The sequence below is a fragment of the Haliotis rubra genome, unplaced genomic scaffold (genome assembly GCF_003918875.1).
Source record: "Haliotis rubra isolate DU_JTF1 unplaced genomic scaffold, ASM391887v1 Scf274, whole genome shotgun sequence".
NCBI lineage: Eukaryota > Metazoa > Mollusca > Gastropoda > Lepetellida > Haliotidae > Haliotis > Haliotis rubra.
This window is the reverse complement of record NW_025766825.1, coordinates 405,961-433,959: the sequence shown is the minus strand read 5'-3', so window position 1 is coordinate 433,959 and position 27,999 is coordinate 405,961. Positions and strand designations below refer to the sequence as shown.

Below are 27,999 nucleotides of genomic sequence, written 5' to 3'. Positions count from 1 at the left end.
GTCTCACTGATTGATCTGGTATGGTTGTGTTGATATGATGTGTCTCTACTGATTGATCTGATTGATGTGTTGATATGATCTCTCTCACTGATTGATCTGGTATGGTTGTGTTGATATGATTTGTCTCACTGATTGATCTGGTATGGTTGTGTTGATATGATGTGTCTCACTGATTGATCTGGTATGGTTGTGTTGATATGATGTGTCTCACTGATTGATCTGGTATGGTTGTGTTGATATGATGTGTCTCACTGATTGATCTGGTATGGTTGTGTTGATATGATGTGTCTCACTGATTGATCTGGTATGGTTGTGTTGATATGATGTGTCTCACTGATTGATCTGGTATGGTTGTGTTGATATGATGTGTCTCACTGATTGATCTGGTATGGTTGTGTTGATATGATGTGTCCACTGACCGATTGATCTGGTATGGTTGTGTTGATATGATGTTGTCTCACTGATTGATCTGGTATGGTTGTGTTGATATGATGTGTCTCACTGATTGATCTGGTATGGTTGTGTTGATATGATGATGTCTCACTGATTGATCTGGTATGGTTGTGTTGATATGATGTGTCTCACTGATTGATCTGGTATGGTTGTGTTGATATGATGTGTCTCACTGATTGATCTGGTATGGTTGTGTTGATATGATGTGTCTCACTGATTGATCTGGTATGGTTGTGTTGATATGATCTGTCTCACTGATTGATCTGGTATGGTTGTGTTGATATGATGTGTCTCACTGATTGATCTGGTATGGTTGTGTTGATATGATGTGTCTCACTGATTGATCTGGTATGGTTGTGTTGATATGATGTGTCTCACTGATTGATCTGGTATGGTTGTGTTGATATGATGTGTCTCACTGATTGATCTGGTATGGTTGTGTTGATATGATGTGTCTCACTGATTGATCTGGTATGGTTGTGTTGATATGATGTGTCTCACTGATCTGATCTGGTATGTTTATGTTGATATGATTGATCTGGTATTGATCTGGTATGATTGTGTTGATATTGATGATGTTTCTCACTGATTGATCTGGTATGGTTGTGTTGATATGATTTGTCTCACTGATTAATCTGGCATGGTAATGTTGATATGATTTGTCTCAATGACTGATCTGGTATGGTTGTGTTTGGAATGGTGTGAATGAGTGAGGAAATACTGTTTAAACCCCGCTTCTAACAACATTCTAGAATTATCATATCATAAATGGAATTCACTCCTTGGAATTCAGCCCATGTTGGGATTCGACCCTGTGTCTTTCAGGTCATGAGCCAATGGTGAGACTACATTCCACAGGAAAAACAACACAACTCAAAAATGTAAAAAAAAACAATATGAATTTTATTCAACAACATTGTACCAGTCTCTGTACACACCTGCCTTGACCTTCATTGTGAAGGTGAAGGTCATCTAAGCTAGCAGAATTTGCCCTGGACTGTTGAACATATGGAGTCCCAAGGCTTCCACAGGTTATCATCACGTGTTATAACCACATGTTATAACCATGTGTTATAACCACATGACATCTGTACAGACAGATACAGGCTGGTAGGTAGTATTCCATTGACTTGAACTAATCACACACATGCGTCCCCTCTGTACACATGGACTGTCCCAACCTCACCTCAATTATCCATACTCTTCCTCACTCACAGTAGCCATGCTCTGGCTACACAAACACCAAGTAGGCCTCCTACTTCTTAAGGCTTTGCCTGCTTTTAACTTCAGTTATCCATACTCTTTAACACTCACAGCAGCCCTACTCTTGCTGAATTTTTGTTTAAAGTAGCCCCCCAATCTCTAACTTAGGCATGGCCTGCCTAATAACCAGTTTACCATACTGTTCATGTCACAGCTGCCCCGCCCATCCTATACATTTATAACGGTACATCTGTCTCCCAGTAAGTAACAATCTAATCTTACTCTTCATATAACACACCATGCTGTGTTTTTAAGTCTTAAAGGGGGACTCACATCCTCAAAAAGCTGGACCTACCTACTTAGCAATACAACTCTTATTTTTCATCTCAGTTTGCACAACCCTTTTAAATGCTAAATATCTTCAGTTTGTATACAATGTCAATTCTGGATGCATCTATTTCCTATCAACATTTATCGGTGTAGTCTAAAAGCACTTCAGCACTCGATTTAAAAATAAACTAAATCAATTTTAACTGGGACAAATGTATAATAACAATCAACTTAAAAGGACTTTAAAAGATTCTTAAAACTGGCCCCAGGTCGATCCCAGTATCAAGTCAATGGGAACACACACAGCAGATATTAAACATTTGAAAACATCTTCTGTCATTGGTAGTATGCGGAGAGAATACACACATACCTTATCCAAGATAAAATGCAGAGTAACGGAAGCAGATTCGGAGCAGGCAAACCCCTGTTGGGCGTATAACACGTCTCATTTGTACTGGACACAAACATTTGAAAAAAAACAATCTATATATCATAACATACTACTTTATGGTATATATAGCTTTTGTTTTGTCAGTTTTTTCATCACCTTGGATGGTTATCTAATTAAACATGATTCTTCATCTCTCTTCCATGGTGATTGCACCTCATCACTTCATGGAGCTTCAGATATTTTCCATATAATTATTTCCACATCAAAATTGTGATTCTATAACATATCATATATATTATAAATGAAATCTGAATGTGTATAAATCACCTCATACAATAAGGCTTGCCTAAACATCCACTTTTGCTGTGATGTTAGGATTACATTATAAATCCATAGCCTTAGCAACACTACAACACCTCATTCAATTGCACAGAGGACTCTTACAACTTTAACTATTGCCAACTAGTAGTTAGGAAAACAATATCAGAAAAAAAATGGTATTCTCAACATCATTGTAAATGACTGACTACCACTTCAGTCCTGCGGTTTGTAATATACTACATATCATAATTGATATTTTTGTGAATATTTTGTGTACAACAATAATAATGCACCCACAAGCCTTCTAGAAGGGTCCTTGTTACCATGACAAATTAATTAATCGTTTCTTAGAGTGACAGCTTGTTCCATACATATGGGGTAGTATTAAACTAGAAGTTTCTTGATTTGCTGTTACTATTAGTCCACTATTTGACCACTATTTGACCACTATTTGAAGGTCAATCTGGCCTCAACACCTCTGTAAAATATTTCTCAATATCTGGAAATATGCCAAGAAACTCAGAACTATCTTTCATTCATTGTCAAATTGAACTGATTAGATTAATCTCTGACATTCAGATCACATTATCTATAATACCCCTGAAAGGCCATTTACCTGTCCATGCCAAGAGTGTGTGGGGAGTGCAGTCCATTCCGTTGTGTCTTGTGTCCAAATAAGGAAGGACACAAACTTACAGGTCATGATCTCATCATCAACCAATCAAAATATGCCACATCATCAAGGTATCAAATTATCTACAGCATATTGAGAAGGACATGAACATTGTCAACAACAAACACAGACCAACTAAGGGGGATAACTGCTGTTGCAACTAAGGGAGATAACTGATGTTACGATTTGATGGAAGTAGTATGAGGTAAAATTCTTGCCATTTCTGAGTCACTATTAACAAACAGTTCATTGATAATCAAACACAACAACCAGGACATACATGGCACCATCATTAATACCTTTCTGTTATATATACCTGCTTACTTCAGCACGTGAGACAATCCACAGATGAAACAACAAAATTCAAATTCTACAAATACTCTCAAATAATTGGACAGTCATAGGAACAATTTTCTTTTCGTCGTGTCAATTTATCTGACATCATCATCTTTTGATGATGGCAAACGTATTTCTGAGCGTAAAATTCAATTTATACCAATTTATTTTTTTAAAACTCTTCCATATGGTCTGAAAGTAATAATTATAGATAATCAATATTACACTTATTTTTTAAACAAAATATTTTTCAATGTTTAGGGATCAGTGGTCTGTATGGTTGGTGTCCCTGTATGTTTCTTGACCTCAATGTCAGTCCTACGGATCTGCTTCTGGTGTCTGACCAGCTTCAATTTAAATAGTTACACTGTCATTTCACTTTCACAATTTATAAAAAATACAAGACCTTTTTTAATTGTCATTGGAAACACCGTCTTTTTACCTTTCAAATAAATACCTACACATTCAAATTATTTACTTTTTATCCAATAAAAACAAAATAATTCAATAATTAACAAGAAATTAAGTGATCATTAAAGCACTAATAAATGGCCACAGATAAAGTCATTCTGGATACTGTCTCATCCCAAGCTCATGGTGGTATAGATATAGATATATATATTTTAAAAGAATACTAAACATTGAATAGCACAAGACTTGGAGGATCTGTGTCAAAAATGAAAAAATGCTTTTGACACAGCCCCCAATAGAATTATCACAAATAGCACTTAAACCAAATCTACCAGCACAGCAGAGCAGAGCAGAGCAGGACAGATTGTGCAAAACGGTCACATTTTGAAGATATTTGGCAGTGTCAGGCACATCAACAGATACCACATCAGTTTGAGGGTCTTAACAAGTCCAAACTCTTCATTTGGCATTATTTTAGGCACTTGATGCAAAAATAATATTTTATTTAATTGTTAGGTACCTCAGAAAAAATTCTTTAGCAACAGTAAAAATGGCCTATTCTCAGTCTAAAAGCTAAGCCAAAAACATTTGCATGAAACGATGGGTTAAATGACAAATGTTGATTTAATTGTGAAATGTATTTCCTGCCAATATCTTCAGAAATGTTTGAAATATTTTCACAAAATACACGCTAAGCACATGAAACGTATCCTGTAACAACATGATGTCTGACGAACGGATGAATCCGTTTGTCCGTAAAAGGCGTTGACACAACAACCCAGCTCAAAGAGTGTTCAGAAATAACAATTTCACATTTCATTTGCAATATTCTGCATAAAACTCAAATCTGTGAAATCTCAACATTAGAATAGCTTCATGAAGTTGCCATGACAACTGAAATACTCATATGTCCATAGTGTAGCCTTTTATGTTGATCAGTGAGGGTCAGAAATGAGGGGTTTCAACTTGAAAATAATCTTATGAATATTTCTCCATATCATAGGAAATACTTATTTAAGTTAAAATAAATATTTGCGATGTATGAATAGAAATGTTTAATTTCAGACAAAATGCATTTTCAAAAACATTCTCCACATGGTTTACGACATCCCCATTGCAAGCCTCACTGAGAACACAGAAAAATATCATTCCTACAGATTGAGATTCCCAGCACTACGCCCATCAAGTTGCGCTCTCTCACATACAAAAAACAGGGAATATGTAAAAAGAGGGATCCACTATTTTGAACCAACACCACTGTTTACAATACTGCTTTCCTCAAGGCAATCATGGTGGTTGGATCACGTTCACAAGACTTTGAAAAATCACGTCGCCACAAGAATGAATTTTTTAATTTTCGAAAAAAATTTTGGTTTGGTATCAATTGCTGGTGATGCAATGATTATTTAAAAAATGGCCATGTTTTATCTTGCGACACATTAACAAATTAATATATGTTCTTCAGACCTTGTCCTTCATTTTGGTTCCCTCTTTTTAAATAAACCCTTGGTAAATATATACAGCATACTCCTGAGTAAGTAGTAGTTCTCTTGAGATCCATAGTGTATTCTAGCCAATCAGTGTCTCTCTTGCAAAAACAGGCAGCAAATGTGACCAATCACATCCTCTGGCACTACTACAAACCATCACCACATGTTGGTTTATTCTAAGAGGGACTGCTGATGGCTAGGTTTGACACCACATACACCGCACTACCTTGAGGTGTCATAATATTTACGACAACAGTTCATGAATAGTTGATCAATTTCAAAATCAAGCAGATTTCATAAATAGGTATCAAGATTTTGTGAGAATATTCAACTATGTATCACAAAAACATCTCCACATATTGTTTATCCAAAATGGCTTATATCCAACATGGCCGTAGTCTTGTCCAAGTTCGTCTCTACTCCCAACTGGCCTATATTAAAACTGACCACAACATGTGGGTATTCTGTCCACCACGCATCAAACTGAGGCTCAGAATGTCAAATTGAGGCTCAAAAGGTCACATGATCATATGAGGTCAGGATATTAAATGTCTTCATGACTTCAGATCATGTGATGGTATTCCAAAAACTTGACTATATACAGAGTAATATTTGTATAATATTTCCAGAAAACAAGTCTCATAAGAAAAATGAAAATCCCTGGTGAGGGGTTCTTGAAAAACAATTGTGAAAGCCGTCTCTACCTCACAGAAACACATTCTGCCATCGCAATTCCTGGAGTCCAAGCAATAACACACCTCCCTCAGAGCACAGGAGGTCTCAGACTAGTACCACAAGTGGTCCTTACCAAAAAGGTTCTTCATTCATGACCGATTTGGTTCCCAAAACAATATGGCCGTCCATCCTGCACATGACCACTCAACCAGAGCTTGATGAAACAAAATAATCCCCATCTTCGATTCAGTCTCCGACTAATGGGCAAGCATTTCCTTTCATCAAGCACAAGTAATTTCCCAATGCACCATGGGAATATTTTCCAGAGCATTATGGGAAAATCACACACATGCGAAACAAGCTTCCTTGAAGTGCTGTTTGAGCATTATGTTTATATTGTACTCTCCACTTCCAAGCGTAGTGTTTCGGTGATTGGCATCTCCTCGGGCAGCCTCGCAGGCTGTTTGTTCAGCTCCCAGTTTTTAAGGCGTCGTAGTGGGATTCCAAGAAGGCCAGAGAGAGCAAGAAGCGAGCCAGCCAAGTAGAAACAGACATTCACACTCTTCGTCGAATCCAGCAGAGTACCTGGGGAGGAGAAGGTCATGGTTATTGTCGAATGTCATGGTCACAGGGAGGTCAGGTCACATGATTGAAACATGGTGAGAGAGGTTTTCACACATAGTGTTCTTGTAATTCCATGATGCACAACCAAAACATGATGAAATCAATACCCAGAAATAAAAATGGAACCAAAACGTTTTTATTAACTGCAGAATTAATCAACAAAGAAAATTTGAAGACAGGCCCAAAAAATAATAATGTTGTGGTTCCAACTACACCTGTTTAAAATTTAGGGTAGGTAGGTCGGAATTCTTTCGTTTTTTTCACATATATTTTTAGAAGTAAAGTACGAACAAATAACACATTTATCAATGTGTAATTGTTTATTCAATCAAGCTTGCGGCCATCATGTCGACTTTCTCTATCAGAATGACCAATGTCCGTTGGTGCCAGGAAAAAAACAATGGTATCTGAAAGCTTATTTTATTCATACCTCTTTAAAAAACTAGGATCGGCACCAGAATTCAAGGGTCGATCGGGTAATCGGAACCATTTTTTTATAGGCTACATCAATGCATTGTTCGCTCTTGACTCACCTGCAAGAGGGGGGCCAGCCATGGAAGCCACACCTTGAAAAAGCATGAGGATCCCAAAGGACTTGGAGAGCTGGTCGAGACCCAGGAGGTCCACAAGGAGGATGGACCTCAGAGATACAAACACCGCTGTAAAGAAAAATTTGTCAATATGAGAAATATTTTGTATTTGCGTAGGAAAAACTGCGATATCACAAATCACTGACAATTTGACAGTTTTCTCAGTGTGAAGCAGGACATGTAATCATCCCCACAGATGACTTCCTGACTATCAGCCTGCTGACCATTGGCCATTGGATAAGGTGACCGACCTTGATCAGAAGGTCGCAAAATTTTATGGTTGTAACAAGTGACAATTGGAATTAAAGTTTTATAAGTGTTGTTTCATGCCATTGGCAGCATTTCCGTCAAAATCATCCTATTAGTCTTATGACATGCGGTGGGGTAGCACAGTGGTTGGGGTGTTTGTGGGTCCCGCCGAAGACCTGGGTTCAATTCCACACATGGGCACAATGGTGTGATTTTGATGCCAAAGCATGAACAATGTGAATCACCCCCCCCCCCTTCTAAAATTTACGTACAAAGTAAGTGACCCCCTTTGCATATCATGTACAAAATCAATGACCCCCTTCCCCCTTTAATCTGTAAACATAATTATTCATTCTTTTAATGAACAAAATTGCTGACCCCTCCTAGTACATGTGTACAAAACTGATGACCACCAAAAAAATAAAATATAAAAATCAAAAATCAAATCAAAATCATCAAACTAAAGTGTAACCATCCATTGTTAACTCACCAACACACAACCCAAAGGCGGTGCCATAGATCGCCAGCGAGACATAGGAGTGACACATCGGTACCATCAGCGTTGCGATCCCTGCGATGATAAGTGCTATGTTGTTAAGATGGAGAGGGTCCGCCCATGGCCGGTCTGCGATCCAGCCGCTGATGATGCGTCCGAGGGTGTTGGTGATGCCAATGACCGTCAAGATCAGCGCACCCTCTGTTTTACTGATTGACTCCATCTCTGCCTTGTCTTTCAGGAAGAAGAACGGGATAAAGAAAGCTGGAAAAGAAAAAAAGTATAATAATAATTGGCCACTTATATAGAGCTGAACCCAATGTTCCAGGGACATGCTTAAAGCACATACAACATGATGGACTGTGAGGCTCTAGAAGGTTATAGTCATATGACTTACACCACCAGGTACCCATTTGCTGCTGGGTGAACCAAGGCAATTTTGAACAAACTCACTTGCCTTAAAAGTGTGACCACATAGGTGCTTCATTGTGGGGCAGGACAGAAGTCCTAGAAACTCTCAGGAGTCAAGCTGCCAAACATGGTCACCCATCAAAGGACTCTTCTTCACCTACGTTGCTTAACGTCACCTAACTTGTGACCTGAGCTCTATGCACCAGATCACACACCACCACAATTAAATACAATGCCCCAACAAACTAAAACATACAGTTCTCTAAACCATTACTTCATAAGACCCTTGTACTGCCTGCAAGGACCCTTAAAACTAATTATTAGGGGGTACCAAGACCCCCATGTTTGTGAGTTGAGGTAAAACCTTGGTTCTTAGATTCTTATACAATGTTCAAACACTCACATACTTGGTACAGATTAACAGAGCCAGACAAGCACGATGACATACAGACGACTCATCTGGGAAATAACATGAAGGAGGTGGTGAAATGATGACGTGCATGTGTGTGCTTGCTCACTGAGATACCATGCCGCAATTAAGCATGAATACCCCACTCAGACACATTATAATAACTCCGAGCCGACCAGTCCTTGTTGTACCTATTAATGCCGAACACCAGGCAGGGACCAACAAGTATCATATTTTAACATCTTTTGGGATGACGCGGCCGGGGATCGAACCCGCGACTTTCCGCTCTCCAGGCGGACACTCTAACCACTACACCACGGAGGCGGTATAACATGAATGAATATACAACGGGAGATGAAGTCAGTACTTACCCAACATGCTGAGAATACTGGCAAATACTAGGAGAGCAAACATCGGGCTCTTCAGCAAATGGAAGTCAAACATCTCCTTGAGAAGATAGAAGACTTTCCTCAAGGTGGACTGCTTCTCCTCGTACTGGTCGATAGTCTGCACACTGTACTGAGGTATGCTCATCACACTACCCGACACAATACTCGAAGGGTGCATGTTCCCTGAACTCGCGTATGCAATGGAGCGCGACGAAGAGGACCTGTACGCCCGGTGGCGTGACCGCGTGGTTGGTGGGGTCGGGACGACCTGGATACTTATCACACTCGCTCCCATCGCGGGACAGTTCACAGATTTCATGCTCTGCGTGCACGAATTTAATTCTGAGTCTTGTGAGGACCGCACTGCCCCAGGGATTATGTCACAGCTCTTGGCGGTGAGGATGAACTCAGGTGTCATGTTACACCCACTGTCGCTGCTGGTGGACAGGGAAGACTGAGACGTGTTTTTGGCACTGGGTCTGTAGATGGGGCTGAGAGGCTGGGAGCCAGCACAGTTGCCATTAGACACATGGTGGTCAATCTTAATACTGGGAATCACCAGGCTCTGCTTACTCTTGTCCAAACTCTTGGTGCTGAAACCTAGCGACTCCTTAAACCTAGCAATAAACGAGTTGTTCCGCTTAGCCTCGAAGAACGAAGGGTCGATCTTGATGAGGCGGTTGTCTTTTGTAATAATACAGTTGTCCAAGGAACCATTGGAGATTGTTCTCTGTCGTTTCTTTTCCTCGATCAGGGCTTTCATGATCGATCCTCGCTGAATCTCAACCATGCGGCGGGGAATTCTCTGAGGGGTTTTGTCCAGCGGCCTGAAGAGTGCCCCACACACGACACAGTTTAGGATAAGTCCTGCCAAGATGGCAAGTCCACCCTGCCAACGGTACTCTTCAACGAGGTAGTTGACAAACGGTGCAAAGATGGATGTTCCCACGCCAGATCCACACACTGCTATACCTGTAGCAAATGCACGCTTCTTCTCAAACCAGAATCCAACGGTCACTATCGCTGGGAGGTAGATCATACCAAACCCAATACCTGCAACACAAACAAGTCAGTGATTTATGGGTTAGTGAGTGAAATATACATTATTCGCTGAGTGTATTTTCATGTGATAAATTGGAATATTTTTGTATTTTGCACACTTTTAATACGTCATATTTCTAATATATGATATTTACCGATATGGAAACAGACAAGGATGATATTGATAATTTTAATCTAAACAAATCGAAGTGTAACATGTTTAAATTTATTAATTTAACTAATGAAGTCATACACTGACATAAATGAACTGTCCTATTAATTTTTTCAAAACGATTGGTTTCATGCTGGTTTACATAACCACAAATGGAAACCCGATCTAAACCTTTGGGGAACTGAACGAAAATGTTTTTGGAGCAAGTAGACTTTGGCTCGATTTAAAGAGTTTACTGCAACTAGTTCCGACTTGATAACCTCATTTCCATAGTTATCAAATGATGATACCAAATATATTGCACTGGTGTACCATATTGATAACACTATCCCTCATATGATAAAATTCCCTCTGTCATCTTCAATATCTTCTGATGGGACATATCTTTATCTTCTATCAAAGAGGTGATAGAGCAAAATGTGAAAGTCAAATATACATTAATAAAAGAATTCTTCATATGTTATTTTGAACAAAACGAAAGCATTGAAAATGAAGGACTTGCGCTTTAAATTGTCAATTTCATTCAATATGTTCTTAGGGACCATTCATAATTTATGGCCAGTGGGGGTGATGATGATTTTATGATTTTAAGGGGTGGGTGGGGGTGTTCATAAAAATATGTTTAAAATTATGCTTAGTAATTATGGGAAGGGTTAGTAATTTTTGGAAGGGGAGGGGGAGTCATTGATTTTGTCCATATAATTTAAGGGGGATCATTCACATTGTATATGCTTCTCCATAAGAATCATCATCCCCCCCCCCCCACCATGAATTATGAACAGTCCCTAAAAGGGAAGTCCCATGGGGGAGGAGACATATTAGTTTGATAAAATATTCTGTATCGTCCATTGGGAACCTACCAAGACAATCAACCTACCTCCCATAATTCCGAGTGTTACGATCATCATCTGAATACTGCTTGCTTGTGTGCTGAGCAGGAAGGCAGATGTTGCGATGAGGCTGCCCATGATCGTCACCTTCCGACAGCCATATTTAGAGGCCAGGGCGCTAACCAGCGGACCTGTGTGGATTAGAAACATGTTGATCTTATCTTGAGGATAATACTACTTTCCAACAACTGTACTCTTTACTTAGACAAACGCTTAGACCCAGAATATATATAATTTTATTAGTAACAAATAAACTCATTTAAATTGAAAAGGAGTCCCAGTGAGATGGGAGATTCTGAACCTGAGTAAATCTAGACATGCTTCATTTAGGGAGAGAGGAAGAGACTCTCTGAGGGAGTGTGTGTGTTTGTGTTTGTGTTTGTGTGTGTGTGTGTGTGTGTGAAGCAACACAACTATGGCGATTTTTTTTCTCTATTTCTTTCATAATCTGCACCGATACAAAATAATACACTTGCAAAATGACTACTCATTCAATAACACCCCACCCTCCGTCCATGTTTGACAATCAAATATCACACAACGAATGACAATGAGTGTTTCAAGTTCTACTAAAATAACCGCTATGAACATGCATCGAGGACCATATCTCCTTCAGAACCTACTCTGAAATATTTCTGATAACATTTCCACACGATGGAAGCTAAACAAGTGTATGATGTATTGTATACATCGTGACTGGCATTGTATTGTGACCTTGTATCATTTCCCGCCTTGTGTGATGGTGTTTTTACTCACCTACAGTGAGGTAGCAGCCCGCCAACAGGGAGGGTATGAGAGCTGCCTGCGCATGGTTACAATCGAACCGACTCATCAGCTGCTGTTCGAAGGTGGCGATGGTGAAGCAGATGCCGTCAACGATGATGTTGCACAGCAGAGAGGCAAGGACAACCATCCATCCCCATCCTCCATCGGGAGGGCCGTTGCCCCTAGAGGGCGCTCGCACGTCCTCCTCCTCCTCGCACTTATCCTTACAGCAGCAGTCATCATTGGAGTCGATTGCTCGTGTCATTATCACAAGTGCCGCTATTTAGATCATGGTACACCCTGCAAACGAAACAAAGCATTGATAATTTATTGACAGTTTAGATTTACCTGAGGGAATCATGGCAAGAATATTGACCCTCGCCAACGTTAATCTCAACCAATCACTGGATTGTCCGGTCCAGATCTGACAACTGTAAGATTGCTTAGTTTCCTGTTAAACTATAACAGACAATTATAATAAACATTTTCCCCCATGAAGCAAAAACCCATCATTTGGTGTTAAATAGGTGATGGAGTCAATATCGTTTTGTGCAGCAATATAAATTGCACCAAATACAGGATCTGGACCAGACAAACCTGTGACCAGGCACTATGTAGCTGCACATCATAAACTGACGTACAAAAGAAAGTATACACCCGGTACTTTTGGATTACTTTCGAAAAAGCGATGTAAATGTTTTCAAAAGAGTTTTTACAGTGATATATAAGTCACAGATTTTCCTAATATGTTGCCCAAAAACCAGAGATATTGTGCCCAGTTGCGAAGTTGCCAGTCAAAATCACAACACTTTTCAATATTCCAGCAATATCGCGGCGGGGGACACCAGAAATGGGCTTCACACATTGTGCCCATGTGGGATTCGAACCCGGGTCTCCGGCGTGACCAGCGGACGCTTTAACCACCAGGTTAACCCACCGCCAGCAGTAGTAGTAGTAGTAGTAGTAGTAGTAGTAGTAGTAGTAGTAGTAGTAAAAACAATAAAACAATGAAAATAATCGAGTTAATTTGATCTGTTAAGTGAGTGAGTGAGTGAGTTGGATTTGACACAGATTTTAGCAATATTCCAGCAATATCACCGCGAGGGACACCAGAAATGGGCTTCACACATTGTATTGAACATAGGGAATCGAACCTGGGCCTTCTGCTTGACTATATGGCTGGAATAACGCCGATGTGACGTAAAGCCCAACTCAACTCAACCCTTCTGCTTGACGCGAACGCTTTAACCACTAGGCTACCCCATGGCCCCTTGAGCTATTATGATTTTCACCAGTTTTTCATTTTTTAACTTTTCACTTGGTTCAGACTTGGATTAGGTCTCACTATCATGTCCCTCACTATCCATACACAGATGGGAGCCACCACTATCACGTCCCTCACTATCCATACACAGATGGGAGCCACCACTATCCAGCCAATGTCGGACACAGCGGGATGCACCTGTGCACTGCGTGTGTCCACGGAACACAATGGACAGCCAGTGGACACGCCGCATCTGCTGCTGCAAGTGCGTGGAGGTCAGCAAACATTACTCTCCAGTTGGATCGTTATCTACTTCAGACGTTGTTTCCCCTATAAAGATCTACAGGCGACAGCTGAATCGCCACGGCGATTTATATCGTTTTGTTCAGCTACCTATGTGTTAAACTGAGTTGACGTGATATACTATTTCCATGACTCGGGGTCACACGCGTCAGGAAAATTATATTTCCGAATCATGTGTGGCCATGAGCTGGGAGAAATGTCAGACCAAATTTCTTTCAAATCCGGAAAGAAGGCAATATACCTCCAATCGTTAACCGACATCCAACAGTTCAAACATTCAGCAGAGACAGAGTCCTTGAACGGCACTGGGATACATATAAAGGCGAGAATTTACAGATGTCAACTTCCTTATTTTGGGGGGACACGACGTTTGGGCTATATGATCTCGTGTTCGCGAAAACATAAATAAAATAATAGTAATAGTAATAGTCCGCTTATATGGCGCTCATATCCAGGCACATTGCCTGCTCACGGCGCTACGTACAATACTATCCCCGTTCATAGGACACTATCGTACTTTCCGATACTTTTTCAACTCCCTGGGGATCATGCAGCCATGCTGCCTGTTAGGCGCGATGAACTAACACTCACATTGCCAGCACATCCTCACGGGTACCCATTTTACAGCTGGGTGAACTGAGACAATGTGGATCTCTAAGTATCTTGTCCAAGGATACTACGCAAATGTGCAAACCTCGGACCCGAACCTAGGTGCCTCCACCGGGGATCGAACCCGGGCCTTCAGCGTGATAGGCAGACGCCTTACCACTGCTCTACTGCGCTCCCAAACAATATAGAAGTTAACATCCATCAATTATCGCCCTTAAGGACAGACAAATGTCCAGCTTCAAACACGGTACCAATTACAGTATCTAGATATGGCGTGGAACCACCCAACATTTCATATGTGATTGGGTCTGTGGTTCGAATCTTATCATTTTATCATATCAAATTTCAAACAGACAACTTCCTTGTTACTATCAAAATTATATACATTCAGAGACTAAGAATTAGTCCAAGTTCTCAACAACAGCCCTCTTGCGAGTAACACGCACACCTGCCGAGAGTTCGCGGGCCAATTTGAGTTGACAAACGTAAATGTAAGACATTTTATCATCAAGGGTTATCTAGACACCTGCTGACTTTTCTTCAGTCTCAAAAACATGGCGCGAACAAGTTGTTTCGACAGTTTCCTGAATATATAGTAAATCATGGATCTCAAGAGCCCCTATTTTCACAGTGTCTTCAAAACGTCTTCCGCTAGTTTGCACTTTGCACGGGTGTGTTCTGGAAATACTCGAGTCGGGGCCAGACAAAACTAGTGACTGGTACTTTGAACAGTAACTCACGTGAAACATGACCAGCTGTACGTCAGATTGGCTTGGCCGCTTGCTGGATAAGCGGGCACTGGGAACCTTGTCTGCCCTGGCCTGTCCAACCTTCGAGCAGCAATGACGAAATATTTTACTGACTTAACAAAATTACTTTAAAAAACTTGAGGTACTTTATGCCTGCATGCTTCCGCGAATTTGGGGAATATAACTCCGTTCTCCCTCAAAAGTCTTCATCATATAACCAAACTCAACCACTAACAATGACAAACTGACCGATCAACAAGTCTTTCAATGAACAGGATCCACCTACCAAATCTACAGTATTCAACAGCGTCTGCGGGCGTCACGTCTGCCTCGGCCTGTGCTCATCGCACACATGCGAGCAGACGACAACTTGTTATCTCATCCAACAACCGCAAACATGTTCCTCGGTCTGGTATGTCGCCAGGTCCTCAGATCAGTATCTCTCCGTATAAACCTTCCCACTTCGAAGCGCCCGTGAAGGTCCGGGTTAGAATACTGATCTTCAGTAACCCCTGCTTGTCATAAGAGGCGACTAACGGGGTCGGGTGGTCAGGCTCGCTGACTTTGTTGACACATGTCATCGGTTCCCAATTGCCCAGTTCGATGCTCATGCCGTTGATCACTGGATTGTCTGGTCCAGACTCGATTATTTACAAATCACCGCCTTATAGCTGGAATATTGCTGAGTGCGGCGTAAAACTAAACTCACTCCCACTTCGAAGCGTCAACCAATCAGCCTGTCGTCATAGCAACTGCCCCACGCTATCGACTCGGCAGGGTAATGTATCAAATCTCCCGACCGTCCCGGCAACAGTATCCGGCAGTCTCACGTAGTGATGATACACTTTTACATCTTCACTTCCATATTTATTCATAAATCATAGTTCTCAACTGCGAAGTTACCTACTAGATATCTGGCGACATTGTACAGTGCTACGAAGACAGCGACACTCATATACTGAGGAAACATGTTTATTCCACAGACGTACTATAACAAGTATTGTAACTGAGTGAGTTTAGTTTTACGCCGCACTCACCAATATTCCAGCCATAGGCGGCGGTCTGTAAATAATCGAGTCTGGACGAGACAATCCAGTGATCAACAGCATGAGCATCGATCTGCGCAATTGGGAACCGATGACATGTGTCAACCAAGCCAGCGAGCCTGACCACCCGATCCCGTTAGTCCTTTACGACAAGCAAGGGTTACTGAAGATCAATATTCTAACCCCGACCTTCACGGGTCTCCTTTGGAGGAATAGAGAAAATATATACTTCTACGAGACGACTGAATGGATTGGAAGGCCAGGCTCAGTGATTAAGTTGAAGTTTTAAGGAGAAAGTAGCCTAGTAGTTGAAGTGTTCCCTCGTCACGTCTAAAGACGGTTCGATTTCAACATACGTACAATGTTTGGAGCCTACTTCTGTATCCCCTGTGCTGATTGTGTTTGAATAGTGTTAAAGGCGGCGTAAAACTATACTCACTCCCTCTGGGGTGATCGGGTTGTTTAGGGAACTCTGACCGTCAGTTTCAGGGTCGCACCAAATCGTCACCGCCACTGCCTCGGATAGTTCTGGGACGGGACAAGATCCTTTACTACAGTGATACAACGTCACCACCCCCTTTCCGTAACCGAGTGTACAAGTAGTACACATTGTGAAACACTTATAAATATCTTGACCTTTGCTCGTGTCGCTTCACACTGAACGCTCGTATTGTTGTCTTGAACAAAGTCGACGGTGTATGGCATATATGTTGCACGACATCGACGACACTGCCGATGTCAGCGGAATGTGTCAACAGAATACTCTGACGCCTCATAAATGACATACAACGACACAATATACATGATAATAAACCTGCTCACAAGAGGACAAACACAGTGTTTGGACTGTCACATTTACCAACACAGTATGCTTTGAACAAGAATAACAGTTCAATCATATATATCGTCGGATTATTTGTTTTCGGACGTCACACGTTTACTCGCGCTATAACGAGGTGGGTTGCGCCACACAGATATTGTTTACACCCGGACGATAGCTTGTTCCAAGGCTGTACTGAATGCTAAGCTCATGGATGTATAGTAATTCTATCCTTTAAAGAGGCAAGTCTAGATAAGCGGGCGGTCTAAGGATGCCGGTCTGTTAGAGGGACAATATATTAATATTATTTATATTTTTTTTAGAAATCATTTAAACTATTAATTAATACCTTGCAAGTCTAGGGTACAATGTGTGAACGTCATTTTCAGTGACCTCTGATTAAAAACGGCATAAAACAATACTCTCACAAAGCGGCTTAACCCCCCACAACACACATAAACCGCACCTGCTTATGTAAATCATTGTTCAATCCTTGTATCACATTCGCGAACAGGTGGTGACAGAGTGGATTGAGCAATTAAAGGCGTAAGTATATGCCTTTACAGCACCCGCTCACAACAGCGTCCTTGACATTGTATTATTTCCGTCAGGAGATATACGATATATATCCCTTTTGTTCTGTAGACACGTGACACCAGGGTACCGGAGATGGAGTATATGGTGACACCACTGGGTCAGGGAGGCAGATGAGATAGGGATAATGGGGTATATATCCCCAGAGGTTGAAGGTTGTCAGTGTGGGTAGGCAGAGGGGTGATTGATAACCGTGATGGATACGAGATAACGTCTTCCGTTATAACGTCCGATGACGACACTCCTGCACGTTGCCGTCAACGTGTCTGCAGACGCTCATCACGTGATAATCGCAAATGACGGTTGAGTGTGTGGGTGGGTGGTAGAGTGTGAATAACTCCGATATTCAGACCCAGAGATATTTAGAGATCTGAAATATTTAACACATATATCTACAAAATATAATTACATATGAACCAAATGGAGCCCAGAACAGTTCTTAATTCCCAGGGGGGCGGTGGGTAGCCTAGTGGTTAAAGCGTTCGCTTGTTACGCCGAAGGCCCGGGTTCGATTCCCCACTTGTGTACAATGTGTGAAACCCATTTCTGGTGTCCCCGCCGTGATATTGCTGGAATATTGTTAAAAGCGGCGTGAAACCCAACTCACTCAATCACCCACAAATACTGGAGCTAAGACACCGTAGACTTGCGCAATCGTTACAGACTTGATTTGGGCTCCTTTTTCAACTTATTCTCTTGGGTCGCATCGAAGAAAACATCGGGTGAACAGGTCTGGATTTAACAGTTGGCTCAATGTGGAAGTAGAAGAAAGGTTGTACATTTCGTGGATCTGGAATTTGAACATTCCGCCAAGAAACCCCGACGTACCGAAAGGCTGAAGTCCATGGAATGGTTTCCTCTGTACGCGACGATGACTCAGCGTGCTCTCTTCTTGACAGTCGAGCAAATGTGTGGAAATGCTTGTCAGGTCTTTAAACACGTACACAGACACAGACAGACAGAAAGACAGGCAGGCAGACAAGCCATGTAGTGTACGTTCCGCCCCACTCACAGGTGTCTGAGACACAAAGTTTGTCTTAGAGACACACTAGCAAATATGTGCATAAAATGTACAAAATATAAGCTTAAAACATAAAAGGAGTATCACATATAAGAAAGATCTAGAACAAAAATAAAATGTTATTGGGATGATATATGTGAAAGGTCCGATAGATGTTTGATCGTATTGCATAACGTCGTACGGTGAACATTACCGGAAGTGAAATCCGTAGATGTGACGTGTGCAGATTTTAGCACTAATGTATCTATTCTATCACACTCGGAAACCGTGAATTGCTTGCGTTCTGGTCTATTATAATGGAAACATATGCATGTAAGCAGTAAGATTCCTTCAAATAGACTGAGGAACATACGGCTGATAGGTGGTGAAACAGTACACCGTATCATCTTCCATCTCACTCATGTCGATAACTCACTTCATTCAAAATGAGTTGTATAACAAATAGTATAATACCAAATAAGTCCAAAGTAGGGGCCATTCACGCATGTTTTTCTATCCAACTCTAAATACCTAGTTCTTGAACAAGGATTCAAATTGACATTGACACAAGTGTGTAGATTGTAATGTCCAGCTGTGACCTCAGCGGAGGTCAATCCCTAACATCTGCTTCCAGCAAGTCCGTTCAAGCCCAGCTCGGTCATAAACCAGCTACCATTCCAGGTGAAGTCCAAGAAAAATCCAGTAGCGTCTTTGGTCAACCTCATCTCGGGAGTTGGATTCCAGAACCCGGGAAGATCCGGGTTAGAATTGATCTTCAGTAACCCATGCTTGTCGTAAGTGGCAATTAACGGGATAGTGGTCAGGCTCGCTGACTTGGTTGACACATGTCATCGTATCCCAGTTGCGTGCATCGATGCTCATGCTGTTGATCACTGGGTTGTCTGGTCAATACTCAATTATTTACAGACCGCCGCCATATAGCTGGAATATTGCTGAGTGCTGCGTAAAACTAAAACTCACTGGATTTCAGAATCTGTCACGGTGTTCCCATCCACGTTCCCACCACTACGCAGATCATCAATGAATTTCGCCACGAAGTAAACACTACTGTTTAGAAAGCGCCTTACGCTCACGTTGTAATCAAATCAGTGGTATAATAATTAATATAGTAAAAACGTCTTATATTGTCAACAGAGTTATCGCCCCTTTGTAAGCACTCCCGTTATATCACAATTCTAGAAAATCCCTAGATTGTCCCGGGTCATTATTCACATTTGTTTTAGTATATGTATTGTTACTCTGACTTATTATGTATCTTGTTTATGTAGTTTATAGAATATTGCCTCTGTGTCTACATGGAACGTTTGCGGGGGCGGTGGGGTAGCCTAGTGGTTAAAGCGTTGGCTCGTCACGCCGAAGACCCGGGTTCGATTCCCCACATGGGCACAATGTGTTAAGCCCATTTCTGGTGTCCCCCCGCCGTGATATTGCTGGAATATTGCTAAAAGCGGCGTAAAACTAAACTCAGTCAGTCAGTCGAACGTTTGCGCAATAAATATCTTGTATCAATGCGAGGTGTTTATATTGGAGGGAAGTCTCGAGTCAACACGTGTCGTAGACGTTTGCTATTTCGATGAAACCAGCAGACATGTCTCTGACACCACGGATCGTAATCAAGGTGGATACTGACATCCAAACGCAAGACTTGCAGATCCTTGCTTGACTAAGAGGCGTAACTCTGCATTCGTTCTCGACCAGTCGGGGGCCTGTTAAGGCCCTAGGTCGTCCTAAACCCTTACATACCTACCCTACCTCGACTCGTCGACCTGTTTGCCCCCTGTCAATGTCAAACCTAGGAAGGAGGCCGAATCACAAAGTAAACGCATTACCATGTGGGGCTTTTGGAAGAAAACAGGAAGAGTATTTCAATAGGGTTTTCACTGCAGTTAATCTAGCATGGATATTTCAATAGGCCTCGCGATTGTGACAGGGACAACCCATTCAGGACCTGCCAAGTGCAAAACGATTTCGTTGAAAATACTATCGAGTAGCATATATGCGATTCACTTAGTAGTTTACAAAACTTGGTGCCTTTCCTAGTTTCCACCAAGTGGCCCTAGCACTACTACAGTCGTAGGTCTACGTTAAAGTATGGGTGAGTGAGTATAGCGTTCCGCCGCTTTTAGCAGTATTCCAACAATATCACGACGGGGGGACACCAGAAATGGGCTTCAAACATTGTACCCATGCGGGGAATCGAACCCAGGTCTTCGGCGTGACGAGCGAAGGCTTTAACCATTAGACTACCCCACCGCCGTTAAAGTATGGGAGTTACTATCACTTAAGCGGTACAATGACTTTGTTGAACGGGACCCTTGATGTGCCGAGAAAACATTGGCGAAAATTGTCACCTGCAGCGAATAGGAGGGTATATGAGTATCTGCTTCAAGGTCCAGAAGTGGGCACACAACACGTGTGCATGAGTGAGTGAGTTTAAATTTACACCGCTTTTAGCAATATTCCAGCAATATCACGACGAGGGAACCTAGAAATGGGCTTCAAACACTGTACCCATGCGGAGAGTCGAACCCGGGTCTTCTGTGTGAGGAGCCAACGTTTTAACCACTAGGCCACCCAACCGCCCCTCACGACAAGTGTGTGGAGAAGGTTTTTTTCTGATGATTTAGAGTCAATGGGAATGTACAAGATGGAGTATATACATGTTCTAAGGTGGCTGTTGGCCTGTAGTAGGTGTTGCACATGATGGCGTCCATGCTGCGTATGAGATGCGCCTGTCGCATGGCATCAATGGGATTACGTTTTTGTATTAAAAGGAACAAACATTGTCACTAAGGTGACATAATCCCCCTCCGCAAATTATTAACTCAAACTTAAAAAGTAATGAAAGTGAAGGTTGTAGTTTAAGATAAAGTTTAATGTCAACAAAAGCATGACCAGTCAACCACCTTCCCTAGATGAAGCTTGGTGTCAAATATGAAGAAAATCCAGTGAATGGGTCTTGAGGTATCTCGCTGACAATCATAACATGCAGGTTAACATGCTGAAATCTTCAAAGTGTCGCTGTGACCTTGACAATTAAGTGAAGGTCACCAAATCAACCGGGCCCTGCGCCTTCTTGAGATATCTCGCTGACAAGGGTTGAACTGAAATGAAGGTCAAGGTCACCAAACCTGACTGGGACCTTTTGCATACTGTGATGAACCTAGGTACCAACTATGAAAATAATCTAGTCGGCGGTTCTTAAGATATTCAAATTCTTACGTACGGACGGAGCCTAATACTATATTCCCCGCTTCGCGCTATACGCACGACGGGGGATAATTATACACCCAGCCTCCCCTCGATTATCAAGCTGACTTGGTTGACACATGTCATCGGTTTCCAATTGTGCAGATCGATGCTCAGGCTGTTGATCACTGGATTGTCTGGTCCAGACTCGATTATTTACAGACCGCCGCCATATAGCTGGAATATTGGTGAGTGCGGCGTAAAACTAAACTCACTCAATCAGACTGGAGTTGCTGAGGCCCTGAAGTAGATCCCATGCATCATCATAGTGCTTGAGTCTGTTCTCACTCTGGGTATTTATTTTGGTGACTGCGGTACTGAACATCATTCACCAACTCTTTCTGTCCAGCAAATTCCACAATGATGGTGATGCAGTTGTGGCAGACAGATCAACACTCACACTGACATAACCTATATTTTCATTTTTGTGAACATGGTGACAATGACCTGCTATTACCCCTATACAGCCAAGGGGAAATTCCCCACAACGCGGCTATTCACCCCTAGTTTACAATACCGCAATATGAACAAACACCAAATTCAGGTGGTCATTCGACCGAGGCGACTTTCTACGCCTCTAGCGTACATCACATAAGCATGACTGGCAAGAGGTCCACGCGTGTGTCCCGACTGTTACCTTGCCCTTGTTACAGGACAGAAAGGAAGTCAAGACTTACGGTCACTGACAAAGCTAGAGAAGACTTAAGAATGTCGTACACGTTAACGGAATTTCTGGTGGGACTCGATTGTAAATGTAAAATATGACAATGTAAATGTAAAATATGTAACGGGTTTGTCCCAACTAGTATATCACCGTCTTCACAAATTAAGCAATCTCAGCACATTACGACTGTGAAAAGTAGTCTGCAAAATCCGGAAACTCTCATCCTGGCGATTGACGTTCACAACATTAAGCAATATAAGCATATTACGACTGTGAAAAGTAGTCTGCAAAATCCGGAAACTCTCATCCTGCGATTGACGTTCACAAAATTAAGCAATATAAGCATATTACGACTGTGAAAGGTAGTCTGCAAAATCCGGAAAACTCTCATCCGGGCGATTAATGTTAGTAACATCTATCGGAAACGGAAACTGATCCATGCCATAATTATTTGTGTGTTGTTGAAAGCTTTACTCAGCACCATTCCAGTAGTATGACGCCGGTCTGACAATAATAGTATCTGGATTTCGACAAACCAGTGATTGATATCATGAGCAATGAATATGAGGTACGATCACACGAGAAATCCCCTCTTACTACAAGCATAGGTTGTTGGGGTCCATTTGAACCCGGAATCAATACCGCATCCACACCAAAGGTCGAGGCTTGAGTAACGTCCGTGTCCAGTATGAAGCGGTTCTATTGTACTGGACAAGTGTGAAGTCCATTCTGGCCTACCCAACCCTGATACTGCTGAAATATAACCTAAAACGGAGTCAAACAATACTCACTCACTAATGTATTTAACTCGACACGCAACGGTTAGGTATCGGTAAATTACCGTATTTCCCCTAATAAGTTCCCGGGCGTTTATTTTTTCAACGGACTTACAGACCCGGTATTTATAGAGGTCCGGCGCTTATTGCGCTTACTGGGTATACCGTAATTAATTTTTAGTGAGCGTTACGTCAAAATTAGGGACCATTCCTTAATAAATCTATTTTGGGATCAAGGGAGAATACATTTATAAAAAACGTACCCTGCGCTCATTAGTGACCCGGCGCTTATTAGAGGCCAGGCGCTTTTTCTTAAACCGCTGCTTTACCCCCAGCGCTTACTGGAGACCGGTGCTTATTGGAGGAAATGCGGTACCTTGACTTTGCTGGACGGAAATAATTCCCACTGTTTTAACCCACTTCCGAGAATCAATTCATCCCGCGGATTCTAGAGGTATTAGCTGCGTAGGTCCCCGACAGGGTTCATGGCGATCAACACAACTTCCTAGCGTGGAATACACGGGGTCATTCCACTACTAACAACAACATATTAACGTGTAATAACGCGGTGAAGGTCAGCTGGAGGCGATGACTTGGGCCCGTATATGGACAAAGGTGCCTGAACTGTATGGCCTTATAAAATTGGTTGGTTTGTTGCTTAACGCCGCACTCAGCAATATTCCAGCTATATGGCGCCGGTCTGTAAATAATTGAGTCTTGACCAGACAATTTAGTGATCAACAGCATGAGCATCGATCTACGCAACTGGGATACGATGACATGCGTCAACCAAGTCAGCGAGCCTGACCACCCGATCCCGTTAGTCCCTTCTTACGACAAGCATGGGTTACTGAAGATCAATTCTAACCTGGATCTTCACGGGTATATAGCTTTATATAACAATGTTCCAGTTTAATGTCTATCACTGGATTGTCTGTACAATGTGTGAAACCCGCCGTGATATTGCTCACATATTGCTTAAAACGGCGTAAAAACATACTCACTCACTCACTTCAGGGAGATATACGAAGGCTTCAAATCTATCATTCTTTTCGCAGTGGTTCTAACCATAACTCGCTGTAAAAAGGTATTGTTTCTGACAAGCACATGACGTCACATCAATGACTATGACGTCACGACCTACAATATAACAATATCATCCTCCTTCTCGATAATATTAACATTATGATTCACTGCATTCAAAAACGTTGCTGCAACAGTCATTGAGATCTCCTGGACTATTCTAACTGCAGGGTGCTATAATGGAATGATCCAACTGCTTCAAACGTCTTATATATCTCATCAATGGTGTTTTAAATGCTGACCTCCCAAAAGTGGCCATTTTGTAAGGCACTAGTTCTTCCCTACTTAGCAATGAATGTCGAGTCTGCTGTCTTACGAGACAGTCCACGGACAGAGGTTTTAGTTTAATGGTTTACAGATTAAAGGTACCGAGAAACAACATGGCTTCACATGGCGACAACATGGCGGCGGAAGAAACAAATCATTTTCGTTCGAGCAGAAGATGACAAAGAAGTTTTTCAAAGCAAAGCATTATTCGGACAATATTTAAAGACTTATCCTATTATTAAACAAATGCTCAGCTTCCTTTATAATGCTTGATCTATGTAATTATTACAAAAGGTGTCCTGTTTGAAGGGTCGTTTCCAGCGCAACACTTTCAACCTGTGATGACACTAATTTAAACATGCTCGATTTGGGCCTTAGTGCAAAAGAGTCATTTTTGAATAAGAAAATCAGAACTACAGAGAAACTGAATATCAGACAATAGCTGTGACCCATATCTGTATTCACATCATAAACATGTTGATGTAGCGAAGGTCAATCACAGCCCTACTTCCAAAACAGAATAAAACTGGGTTAGAGGCTATGCATCGCAAGATGGGTTCGAGGCTGCAGAAGTAGTGACACCTGATCGTTTCTGTGTCAGACAATTATTCACGCTTTTCCAGATTGTTGACAGAAACACAACGAGAGCAACACGTGGCGAGTACATTGCATACAATGCCCCTAAGAGTACAAATCAATAGCGCCATATTTCATCTAAAAAAAATTATTTTTGAAGGGAATATCGCATCCATCATATATTGTGTCACTTACTCACTTGGGTTGACTCACAAACGTGCATTATGATATTGGGTTCAATATTTCCCCTTGAACTCACATGACTTCGGTAGGAATGAGTTGTGTTTTACGCCGCTTTTAGCAACATTCCAGCAACATCACGGCGAGGGACACCAGAAATGGGCTTCACACATTGTACCCATGTGGGGAATCGAACCCGGGACCTCGGCGTGACGAGCTATCACTGGGTTACCCCACCGCCCGGGAATGGTATGAAACCGGGTTCGATTCCCCTGATGAGTACAATGTGTGAAGCCCATTTCTGGAGTTCCCCGCCTTGATATTGCTGGAATATTGTATACTAAAACGGCATAAAACCAAAGTCACTTACTCTGAGGTTCTATTGAGCATAAGAGATACAGACTGTGCGCGTGTGTGTGTATGTGTGAATCATACCGATGTTTCACCACATTCCCACATGTACCATTACATCAGGCGATCTGTCTGACACACGCTCCAGATGTTCGCAGTTCTCATGACAACATACTTCCACAAAGGGAACGTGGGAGAGTCAGGTAGGGGGCCCTCTCAGCATACATTTCTCAACAATCATCCCCATAATGTGGACAGAACTTATCAAAAATACACATTCCATTTGAAAATTACTTAAAAATTAATAACTATACCCAATTTAATAAATTTCCCATTCCTGTAGCGATTTTTTATAACAAAATGGCAACTGTGCTGTATATACGTGCCCTCTGACAGATGGGGGCTGACATGACACACCCCACGCACGTGTCAACAGTACTGCCAGTAGTTATAAGCACAGCCCAGTGATACGAAACTAAAAATAATCACTCCTGCTTTGTCTGTCACTTCTGTCACTTAATGTTCACACCTTTTATCATAACGTTTATGGCCGTACAGGTTCATATAACCATACTCTGTGTTGATCTGTAGCGCGAGATTATGCCTGGATATATTGCATGCATATTTTTGTTTCAAATTTTATTAAAAGTTTTCAAATTGTGCATCACTGTTTGTGCTTAATAACGTAGGTTTTACAAACAGACATTAACACAAAACTCCCTTTCACAATTAACTAACCGTCTGGGGGGGGGGAGAGACTTTACTACATTAAAACATTATACCCTGTTAATAAAAAAGGTGATTAACACTTAAAATCAAACTATCAATATTCTCCGAAACACAAAGTAACCACCAGATATTGTGACAGTTTCTGTTATCCATCAATCATAATATTTCGCATTTTAATTAAATACATATGATATATAAAGATATCATGACACGTGCAATAGGTTCAAATGACACTGTTATATCCCTACTGCGCAATAACTACAATAATGCCGCGCGAAGTCCATATAGAAGTAGGTGCTGCTGCTGTTAGGCCTAGGGGCCGCTAGCAGTTATCGCATATAGAACCTACTCGAGTTCGGCGTATCCATATATAGAACATTCTAATCAGTAGTTGACCACATATACCACATCCCTGTCGACCACGGGACAATCTGGATTGTTGATTACACAATCATGTTTCAGACAAACTAGCATTGTCAAGTAGTTTAATTTTTTTATTGATTTTGTTCAGTCTTGAAAAACGGTAGAAGCAGATACGCCCTTATCAACACGTTTTGATTTGTCCTGAATATTTGAGTCTGAGGTGAAATAGACTATACATTTCCCCTGAAACTGATTTCAATATTTTGAATAAAATATAAATGTTCCACGCTCATTGGGTATGGCTACGGGTGAAAGGTGATGGTATTTCCTTAACGACAATGGGATATAGAAATACATTTTTCCTCACGACTGTTTCAATCAGAAAACATTGACACAGTGGGTTAGATATAGATGTACCCAGGTCCGTCTGGATTAAAAACCTACAGAAAACACACATCGCAATGCACTGACTCACTCACTCATCCCGATATTGAAACACGCCATAAAGGACAGCTGGTCCCGTTTCCGGGGAATCAGGGGGAAACCCACCCTCATGATCGATACCAAGCATGTGACGTCATCCAAAGATCTATTTTAGGTACCGAGACTTTGAATTTGCCAAATCAATGCGACGAAAATAGCATGCAGTTGCGGTCGAGGGGTCTGCCAAATTTCACTGTTCTAATTCAAAGAATATCATTGGAATGAAAAGCGACGGAAATATGACACAATGAAATATTAGATAATGAATGAAAACCATGAAGTGTATTTCAACAATTTTACCACAGAGACTTGTAACGCTAAAAACTGCCATCAAGGTATATACAGAACGGGGTATTAGCACTATATAAAAAGATTTTTATATGGTGCTAAGTTCCCGTTTGTGTCAGTGTATACCTTGATGGCAGTTTTTAGCGTTACAAGCCCTTGTGAATTTTACTACGCCTCACTGAGACGAGATTTCCTAATTTTGTGAAATATTTCAATGGACAGATACTGTCTGCTGCCTCATCAGACGACATCTGACCATTAGAAC

General features: G+C 41.6%; 1 protein-coding gene across 2 annotated transcripts in view; it reads right to left on the bottom strand.

Moving 5' to 3' along the window:
- Nucleotides 1-1,338: 1,338 nt before the first annotated feature.
- LOC124280786 (monocarboxylate transporter 9-like) overlaps nt 1,339-27,999 on the bottom strand; it is a 38,482-nt gene continuing 11,821 nt past the window's right edge. For both annotated transcript variants that reach the window (XM_046716757.1, XM_046716758.1), the window contains exons 2-7: nt 12,311-12,619; nt 11,542-11,685; nt 9,434-10,504; nt 8,237-8,506; nt 7,441-7,566; nt 1,339-6,868 (exon numbers count right to left, since the gene is read on the bottom strand). In XM_046716757.1, coding sequence (XP_046572713.1) covers nt 6,675-6,868; nt 7,441-7,566; nt 8,237-8,506; nt 9,434-10,504; nt 11,542-11,685; nt 12,311-12,584 — 2,079 coding nt within the window. In that variant the 5' untranslated portion in view covers nt 12,585-12,619 and the 3' untranslated portion in view covers nt 1,339-6,674. The remainder of the gene's footprint in view (nt 6,869-7,440; nt 7,567-8,236; nt 8,507-9,433; nt 10,505-11,541; nt 11,686-12,310; nt 12,620-27,999) is intronic.